We start from the raw sequence: 10,706 nt of genomic DNA on the forward strand, positions 1-10,706 counted from the left end.
ACAAACCGGTGGCTGTGTACTATGCCGGACCAGAGTCAAGGCATAGCAACCAAAACAAAACTAAAATTAAATGTGTGTGTCAGTGTCTGTATTAAGGAATTTCCTAACAATATGGCATGTATTCAATATAGTGGCCTTCTGTAGTGTGATGTATGTATTTCTACTCAATTGTANGAATGTTCGGATTTTGCTGCAACTGCACGAACTTATCACTTTATGAAAGATAAATAATGTACTTTTCTCTTCTTGTAGACTGCTACTGGGTGGATTTTGTAACACCACAAGCGTGCATTATGGAGTCAGGACAAACCACGATCCCACTCACAATGTTAGGATCATATTCCCAGAAGAATCAACCGATGCTGTCATTTACGTCACGGTAAGGATACAGGGTGGCCTAAAAGTCAGTTAACACAGTTTATGCGGAAATAAACCGAGAGTTTAAAATGAGTTTTTTTCTCTTACAAAATTCGAGGAAAGAGATTAATTATTTAGGCCTCATAATGGTTAACTGACTTTTAGACCAACCTATATATATATTGAGCTTCCTTAACAATTTACAACTAATGGCTCTTAGAAAGAAGGTTCTGGTAGAAGAAAGAGAACAAAAATAGGAGATTCAATCAGAGTTATCGAAACGAAGTAGATATTTTTGGTAGACTTTTGATAGCGGGTTAATGAGATTTGGTAGGATATAGTCTCTGGAGGACGTGCCTTTGACGCACTCGATGTGACAACTTGGATTACATTGGCGAAATTACAGAGCGGAATTCTTCTACGACTGTTTAATTATTACCTTCGAGTAATTGGAGAGTTGTTTTCGACTTTTCCTCCATCTTATCTTTCTCCTTCGCTCGATTTTCCTATCGAAATGGCATCAATGCGATAAGAAAAAAAAAACAAAAATAAAATTGTATTTGGCGCCATCTGTTATGAGATTTTGTTATAAAAACTTTCTATACTTTTAATCATTATAAAATGGCAAAAAGCTTAATTTTGAGTGTAGAGCTGTGTTATATAAAAATTGTAAATGCTAATAAGTAAAATATTCATTAAGTCCGACTGCAGTCCTTCAACTCCCCTACCCCTCGACCTTTAACAATAATAAAAACCACCAAAATTTAACCAATGCCCCTTATATAGAAGTTGCCGTACCAAATTTCCTTTTTTTTTTATCTTTACCCCATTCTGAGATATTAAACGAAATAGACGCCAACACACACGCGCGGATTTTTTCCTTTTTTGACTTTTTTGTTTACAGGAAGCCTCAAAAACGTGCAGATTTGCAAAAAATTCGGATGGTCAAATTTGACGTTTCCAATACTTCCCCTAGTTATGTATACATAATAGCCAGGAAAGTAAAATTCAATAAGACATTCGGCATTTTAATGTTATTGATTTATACTAAAATAACAATGTTATCTACTTGATATAATGATAGAACAGTCATTATTAAAATCACCATCAGTATAATCTGATTTTAATAAAATACAATAGATACTCGATTATCCAGCATCTGATTAACGGTCACTTTCTATTAACTACAACTCGTGATGCGGAAAATATGATCTATAAAAGCATCAATTGACACGAAAAGCAAAAGGAGAAATGATAGTATTATTATTATGCAAAATTTGAAATTTTAAACGCATGTAAAATAAATAAATATTATCAGATTTTATTTATTTTATTATTTTACATAGGCGTACGCATATACAGTACTTTCGTGCAATGCAAACAATTAACATACTGCATTAGAACACTTATTAATTATATGACTAGGATGTATCGCGTAAATACATTACACGTATACTGTGAATAGTGTGAATGTACTCGGTAACTTATATAATTGTATAATTATGCCGTAATTAAACTTCCTCTATTTGTTGTTGATTGAAGCCAGATCTAATGAACAAATTACATTAATACTTGGTGGACTTATATTCTAGATTCTAGAATATATGAAAGTCAATTTTACGAAGTAACAATAATAGTAAAATAATCTGTTCTGTATATACAGTATATAAAAAGCAAAATGTTCCGTCACCGCCCCTCACAAATGACGTAAATTTAAAAATTATTGATAATTTGATTTATAATTTGAAAATTTCAAAACAACTTTTAAACGGTTTTTAAAAACACTGTTTTAATTTTCAATTGATTTGATTTTAATTAATTAATTTTTATTTTATTTTTAATTTTAGGTTTAGTTTTATAGTAGTTACGATTTCGGTGTAAAGGCCAGAGTTTTAATTATTATTTTATTTTTTATAGTTTTAATTAATAGTTAGGTTTAATTTATTTAGTAATGATAAGCTCTACAGATATAATATAGCAATATTGAAAATTTGAACAGTAATTTATTTAGTATTAATTTACTTTTAGTTTTTATAAGTACTTTTAATAATTTTTATTTGTTAATTATTATTTATTTAATTTTACATTAATTTTGCCTGCAGTTTTTTAACCATTGCATTTTATTTAAATTAATTGCAACGTTTTTCTTTTGAGACATAACTATAAGAAGTGTTTTAGTGTTGTTTCTCACAAAAAATAATCAAATTTAAATTTATTTTAATTTTTCAGTAACTTTATTAATTTTTGTTTTATAAATTTGTCTACTTTTTAATTTATTTTAAATTTTAATTATAAGCAAGTTAACATTGATTGAACTATCAGATACTTAGTAGTTCTAACTTCTGCTTCCAGGGAAAAATTAAGCACTAGTTATTTAAGCAAACATACTGTTACTTTATTACACTGTGTTTAAAAACTATGGTCAAATTGAGTTTATAAAATTATTTTACCTCCTCTAAGTTCTCTACTCAGTTTGTACTATGGCCCATCAGTGGCGGAATGGTTAAACATTATTGATCTTGCATACTACATATGCTTACAAGAAAAGTTTTTGCTTCCCTGTTTTTCTACCAAGATCCATTTATAGGAATAAATTCTAAATAATTATCTGTTTATATATGGAACTAAAATTTTTAGTGGGATGCGATTCCATTCATTATTCAAATCCTACTACGAGATTATGTAAATGAAATTCTCATTGGGAGTGTTAAGATAGTAGCCGAGATCTAATTTAGGTGACTCCTAAAACTCAAATAGGAAATGATGTAAGTGACCAAATAAAAATTTATATCAAAATTTCTCTTTGTTACCTCATAATGCGATTCGAATGATAGTGCTGTGCGATGAGTTTATGATGGTTATGGCTGCTCATAGTACTAATTAATTTCACGAAGAAAAATGTATAACAAGTTTATAACAGTATTTTTACATATCTCTATTATTTTGCACCAAGACCGCATTATTCGAATGTCTGATTATCTAGATACCAATGGAACATATGATCCTTGATTTTACTGTTTTAAGTTATTAACTTTATTGAATACAATAATTAATTTGCACAATTATATAAAAACAACAACTAAATCATCTCGTAGGCTAATATGAAAAACCGGAATAAAAATATTCTTGATAAGCGCCTGCTGTCAGTGGCTAAACTAACTCACAGAAGACCCCTTCATGGAATTGTTATTCATAGCCTTTGACAATCGAGGTTTCTACCATCGCTACATAGCAGAAACTGCCGGACGTTACAGATATTTCTATACACCTTATATCGATGCACTCTGTTTGCATGCCTCCAATTTGTTTGTCTGCTTTTAATATCAGGATCTTTTAATGCTTTTAATCAATCAGGAGATGATACAGTGATTGACTATAATGTGATTGATTGGATAATCGGCAAAAACGGTCATTAATGAACACGTTATTGCACAAAATTAACATTAACAATGATTCTTGTGCTTATATTTATTTTCCAGACAAGTAGTCTACTGTATACATATGATTTAAAAAATGTACAAATGCGATTGACGAAAGCTATAAATCCGGATTACCTGACATTCCGGTTTGTCGGGTGCCGGATAAACAAATTTCTACTGTAAAAAAAGTATATTTTATTATAGTTTTCGTTATTAATTTTACTCTGAATTCCTAATTTTATTTAATAGAATATGTACAGTACTATAATTCCTTGTTTAATATATCTTAAATTCTTGTAAGCCATTTTACAAAAAAGAACATTTATATTTTTATAATTAACACATTCTATAATAAATAATTAAAAGTTATTATCATTTTAGGTTTCGGAACTGGCCTGTTAATGACTCTTCTTCCTGTTATCATTAACCAATATTTTGTTAAACACAAGACTACTGCCGTTGGCATCGCATGTGCAGGTGCAACAATTGGATCATTTGCAATGCCGCCATTAATCGATTATTTGTTAAAAGAGTATGCGTTATCCGGCTGTTTTTTACTTATGAGCGGGATTATATTAAACTCACTAGTTGGAATAGCCCTATTGAAGCCTCCAATCAACAAGAATAAATGTAATATATTCAAAGAAGAAACTATGACATTTATGAGAGCTGAATCATATCAAAACTATAAAAATGTTGAAGATCCATTTATTAAAAGAAATTCTCAATATGAAGTAAAGGAAGATAAATCATCCGGCATATTCATTCAGCATGTAAATATGATGATTATGGTAGCAAGAAACCCAATGTTTGTCATAATATCTTTAAATTATATAATATTTTTCTTGTGTTATATGACATATTTAATGATTATTGTGGATTTTGCCATGGATTTAAAAATAGAAGAAAATGATGCATCGTTTTTAATTTCCACTTTTTCTATATCTGATATGGTGGGCCGGTTAAGTTCTGGATGGCTTACTGACCGAGGATTTGTTAAAAGAAGACATTTAGTTATGGTTACCATGATCATTATTGGCGCCATCCTTAGTATAACACCGTGGATGAGAACTTACATTCATTTATCCGTAGTTGCTGTAATTTATGGTGTATTGGTTGGAAGTACTCTAATCGTGTTTTTTGCATTATTAGAAGAGTATTTAGGTTTGGACAATTTACCAACAGCAGTTGGTCTAATGACTTTCTTTAATGGTTGTGGAGCTTTCGTGACTCCTACTTTAACAGGTGAATATTCATTATTCATTTTAATAAAAATACATTTAAGTATAATTTATATTATTTATTTTGAAGATTCAATTATGTCGGGAGATTATTCTAACTGAATATTTCTTTATATATAGACATAGTCCTATATAATTATAGATTGATTGTAATTATATACAATGGCAGTGAGAAGTGGTTAGAATGCAAAGTGGAGAAAAATGCCGCGTTTGCATGCACAAACTAAACTTTGTTAAAAATTGGATTAAATTACGAAACTACGCAAGACCCATATGTTTTCAGCGATCATTGTTAAGTTTACACTTATTATTTTATTTAAATAAATGACTTTTTTTATATACCCCGATGTCAAAAGTAAGTAGATAATCTGAATAACACCGGATTTATTCCACATACAGTTAATAAACAAGAGATTAATACTGCGTTTCCCCACATTTGGCTTTTCCGACAGGTTATAAAAGCCATGGCATCAAATCCACCAGTTTTTCGAGAACTTCGATGTTGATCTTGCTTCATTTATTGAATAAGGTCGTCTAATAGAGTTGCTTGCTTTCTCTGTTAAATTTTAGGATTTTTCAATCTATCTCCTCCCAAAGTTGTTTGATAGGATTCAAATCCGGATTGGGGGGCCAGGTTAGTACCTCAAACCCCTCGGAAGCCAAGAAATACTTGACAAGCTTGGACAAATACTTCGAGTTGTTGTGATGAAACAAAATCGTTGTTGATGACTACAAATTTCCTCTGAAGAACGAAGATTGTTTCTAATATTGCCATATACATTTTCGCAACCATGCAACGCTGATTTTTGCTAGAAGGCCAAATTCACGACGAAAGAAACACCCCCGTACCATCATATATTGGGAATGCTTTACAGTCCCAACACAGTTGGCAGGTTTGTAGGTAGTGTTCTTCATTCGCCACACAATTTGGCACCAGGGCCGGATTAACCCACTTTGGGGCCCTAGACATTTTCTTCTTACGGGGCCCCCTTTCTCACACTAGAAATAGAGCACACAAAAAATATAAAACAATAAATAAAACAAAACTAAATAATGTGAAAAACTAAAACAAATTAATAATAAAATTCTTAAATTTTTATTAATAAAAAATATTTAATACACAACAATAAATTTTAGTTTTTCTAGAAAAGTTTGAACAGTTTGTTTATAAATTTAAAATATTGAAATTTGTTTTATTAAATGTCTAACAAAAGTTGTTGTAAAATAACAATATTACCTTAAAAAAAATAATTGTCAACAAGACTATGTCTTGTTTATAAAATCGTACTGCTTGCTGTGTTACCAGCTTAGAGGTATGAAGGAGTACATGTCAGGAGTTGCAATTTGGCACAGAGTATTAAGTGCCCAAATCATGCGCGCATAAAAAAACCTGACTTGTAGGTACTCGGGACCGAGAACCGAGTGAAAGTAAAATACAAAATGGCGACTCTCTCTACAAACAGGCAAACCGAAGTCAGGTGGTGAGAGTACCACCCACAGTCGTTCAAGGAAATGGACTCTGACCCTAGGACTGAACACGTAGTATTTTCTTTCTTAAATAAAATTTGTAATCTAATTTTGTAAATTTGGGAGTGCTTCAAATATGACATTAAAACAGGGTTTTATGTCGTTACAAGTAGGTTTTTTAACATTGTCTAGTATAGTAAAATCGTGGGACCAGTAAAAATTTGACGTTATAATCAGGTTAAACTGTATATTGTTTGTGCAAAATAAAAAAAAAAATTTCGGACGATACAATAGCCACGATTATTTTTTTCAAAGACGAGAAATTTTCGTTAGGCATCGACAAAAATTCAACCCGGGCCGACACGCAACGGAGAGAAATTTCGAAATTGGATAGGTTAATTTCATCGAAAATGCATGGTGGACGACCTCGTGGTCGTGGCTGGCGAAGTTTGAACGATCGCGCCCAAAAGCAGCGATACCAAAGAAGATTGGAGAATGAGAAAGAGATCCGCTTTGAGCGTCAAAGTGATTCCGCTTAGTAGTGTCTCCGAGACATAGTCGTGTCCCAAATACGGTTTTGCCGTTTTACTTGTTTAATTTAACCTTTTTGGTTAATATTTAAATAATATAATATTTTACCAGTTTTACCAGTATTATACAGTTGTCCAACAGAAGAGTAATCTATCTTATTTACAAATCTTTTCAAAATAGACAGTTTGACCGGGCCCTTCTAAAAACCGGGCCCTAGACATTTGTCTCATTTGTCTATGCGATGATCCGGCCCTGTTTGGCACCATCTCAAGCTTGCAAGCTGAAATTTCGATTCGTCTCATCGAATCACTGCTCCAAAACTGAGGTTTTTTTAAATGCTCCTTTGCAAAGGCTCTTTGTAAAGACTTCTCTTCGTAATGCTCACCTTCAAAATGAACAGCATTCGACGTACGATGCATCCGTTAAAATTAACCTCATTGAGTTGACGACGGACAGTTGGCAAATATGTCTTAACGCCAAAGCTCTTCCGGATAGCCTGGGCAAAAGCATGCGGGTTAGCGAACGCTTTACGCCGAATGATGCGGAATTCTCATGACATGGTCAGCCAGAACCATGAAGAGTTTGTATGGTGCCGAATCTCTTCATTTTAATAATCTTGCGAACATCTTTGAAGGATAAATTTTTCTCTCTCTCACGATTGCTCTGATGCTTTTCCCCAGCACGACGATCTCAGACATAGAAAGTTCTCCAGATTTTGGCATCTTATGGCTTGATTATTCTATCCAAATTTGTCCAACACGGCGTAATTTTACTGAAACTTCTCCTGTGCTTTCTCTAGCAATGCTAAAACGCCCTTGACTGATCAGGTTGATTCTTTCTCCTATTTGTATACCGATTTATTTGTGTGACTACTTACTTTTGAGTATATCGTTTTGTTAAGCATTGTTTTCTAAATTTTCAGATTATTATCTGTCAAAAACTACCGTGTTTCCCCGAAAATAAGACATCCATAGAAAATAAGACCTAGCACAGATTTTGCTGAATTGCGAAATATAAGACCTCCCCCTGAAAGTAAGAACTAGCGAAGTTTTTTTTAGTGGTAACGGTCATCGACAGATGGTTGAAAGTGGCCGTTGGCTTTTTGAAAGTACAGCCACTGATTGGTCAACAGACAATTACGCCACACGGCATGATTTGCATAAGACTATGGCTTGGGAATCACAGATTTGCATAACGTTACGGCTGGTGATGGCTAATTGGTCGGCCGGGAACACGCCACATGACATTTGCATAGTGCTACGGTTCAGTAAGCACTAATTGGTCATCGAGTCCGATGTTGACGCTATAAAAAGGCGACAGTTCGACACACCGGATATTCGTCACTTTTGTCTAAGTTCGACTTGGAAATTTTTTTGTTCAATAATAAATGTGAATTCTTCTTCCTGGAAAAAATAAGACATTCCCTGAAAATAAGACCTAGCGCATTTTTCAGAGCGAAAATTAATATAAGACACTGTCTTATTTTCGGGGAAACACGATAACATAATTGATATTATATTATTGTTCTGGATATTTGTATAGTTTCACATATTACTGTTGGTAAATTTGCATCGGCAGGTAACACAAAATAACACTTGGCATTATTTCATCTGACCACTTACTTCTGACTGTCATTGTAGTTTAGAACTAATTATATTTAATATGCGGAATGATCCTGTTTATGAGACTCCTTTTATACCCGAAATTCTTTATGATTAAGGGGAAGTGTCTCCAAATTTTGCTCCAACGGTTAAATTTTTAAGGGATTCTTTTAGAAAATTGAAACAGTATATATTTAAAAAATCAAACCTTTAAAAAACTTCTTAAAGATTAAAAAAACTTCAAAGGTTAATACAGAAAACAACCGTCGTTTTTTTATCTATAACCACATTTTATCAGAGACAAAACTCCTAAGGATTACATCCGTTAGGTTTTATTACAATACAATGCATTTCGGGTGCAAAATTTGTTACACATGCACCCCTCTTCAGGTAATACATAACTACAATAGGAAAACATACAGTTGTTACAAAATTATTTCAAATTACAGCATTCAAATGATTTATCTTAAATTATATCTTAAAACTTAATTATATATATGTTACTGTGAAAGACCGAAATTAGAGAATGTCGATATTCTCCGGTGACAGATACAAAATACGTCGGTGAAAGACCGAATATTTGGTTAAGGTATTATACGTTCGAACAATCGCCGGTGTATGTCGACAAGCACAGACAAGCCTTGGTGGAGGTCGAAACGATACCCGAGAAGCCGATGTTGACAGAAAGGCAACAGTCTGTCGCCAAATTCTTCGCCGTTTCCTTCTGTTCAAATTGGTGATACCGTACGAATACAAGTCCCTGATATCGACCGTGGCCGTACAGATGCCCGAAATGTGTTGGCGGTTGTTGTTGGAATAGAAGGCTCCGACTTTTATAAATTAGCAAACAAAAATGGTACCCTCAAGCAGCTTTATACCCGTAATCAGTTCGTAATTTGTAAAGATACGTTACTTTCCATAGATGAGGCTTCTTCTCAAGAAATATCGCTTAGAGAAGCAGCTGCAGCTAATTCGAAAAGTGGAGGTCAAGGCTATACACGCTGTCATTGCAAAAGGATGTGTTCCACGAACAAATGCAGTTGTAAAGCAAGGAACTCTTGTGCAATTCAAAGTCCCATAACAGTTTAAGTTGTTGCAATAAATAAGATTGTATGATTAATGTTCCCTATGGTTCCAAAATGGCCGCGCTTCGGGTAAGTTCGTTTTGTTTCCGTCAGATTAACTACATTTTTAGTAGACGTTTCCTTTTTTTATTATTATTTATTTTGTTCAAGAACTACCGTGAATCAATAAATAGTGAAGCTGGCACTCTGCGGCCTGCCGGTGGCTCCCCTCCGGTAGGAGTCCGTCTGGACCACGAACAGTCGGAAGCGCATCCATTTTGGAACCATACGTAATATTAACCGATTGGATAATGTTAATCACATAATTTATGTGTAAGTTTATTATTGTATTATTTTCTTTAATGATTTAGAATGTACTGTTTGTTTTAGGTTCAACAATTTATTTATATGTGCTGTTACTTAAGCTTTCTCCTATTTTGACATATTAAAAAGTTGCATTTTTGTCTTAACGTAATAAAAATATTTTTATTCAACATTCACCATCAGTGCATGCTGAATGTCGACATTTGCCGGTGTAAGTTAGAAATAATGATATTTAGCAAATATTTCGTACATACACGAAACGACTGTGTGAATGTTGACATTCACCGGAGAATCTCGACATTCGCCAAATATCGGTCATTCACAGTAACATATATATATATATACATTTATCTGTTACTGAAACAGTATACTCGAGACAATATACCAAACTTGATAAGATTTTCCAAATAGTTCTGGATATAAAAACAACTTCTGAGCTCTGAACATCTATTAAGTTTCCGACTGTTATACACTCCTCAAAAGTGAAATCGCAATACCACGAAAGAATGCGCGTAGCCACATTGTAGGACCGGTAGAGATGACAGAGATATGTAAATTATTAAAAGAACAAACAAAGATATGCAACAGACACTGCTTAATCAGTAACGAATATAACCCGTAGGGGTCATATTCGTTACTGAACAAATATACAGCGAGACATACTATCAATGAGGCGATTAATGGTTGCCTGAGATATCTCTT

The 10,706-nt window shown here is 33.2% G+C and overlaps 1 protein-coding gene across 1 annotated transcript; it reads left to right on the forward strand.

Annotated features, from left to right (window-relative positions):
- Window positions 1-4,161: 4,161 nt before the first annotated feature.
- LOC111612833 (monocarboxylate transporter 12-B-like) lies at window positions 4,162-5,356 on the forward strand. The gene is made up of 2 exons (XM_023354096.1): window positions 4,162-5,021; window positions 5,138-5,356. Exons 1-2 carry the CDS (start codon window positions 4,178-4,180, stop codon window positions 5,242-5,244), a joined length of 951 nt encoding a protein of 316 aa, XP_023209864.1. The 5' UTR covers window positions 4,162-4,177; the 3' UTR covers window positions 5,245-5,356.
- Window positions 5,357-10,706: the final 5,350 nt, after the last annotated feature.

Source organism: Centruroides sculpturatus, unplaced genomic scaffold (assembly GCF_000671375.1).
Source record: "Centruroides sculpturatus isolate CEXI.00-Female unplaced genomic scaffold, Cexi_2.0 scaffold763, whole genome shotgun sequence".
Taxonomy (NCBI): Eukaryota; Metazoa; Arthropoda; class Arachnida; order Scorpiones; family Buthidae; genus Centruroides; species Centruroides sculpturatus.

Excerpts from the sequence above, each read along its gene's own strand:
- LOC111612833 (XM_023354096.1), top strand. The coding sequence starts at position 4,178 with ATGACTCTTCTTCCTGTTATCATTAACCAATATTTTGTTAAACACAAG. Across the intron at positions 5,022-5,137 it reads CGTGACTCCTACTTTAACAG|ACATAGTCCTATATAATTAT; the intron begins GTGAATATTCAT and ends CTTTATATATAG.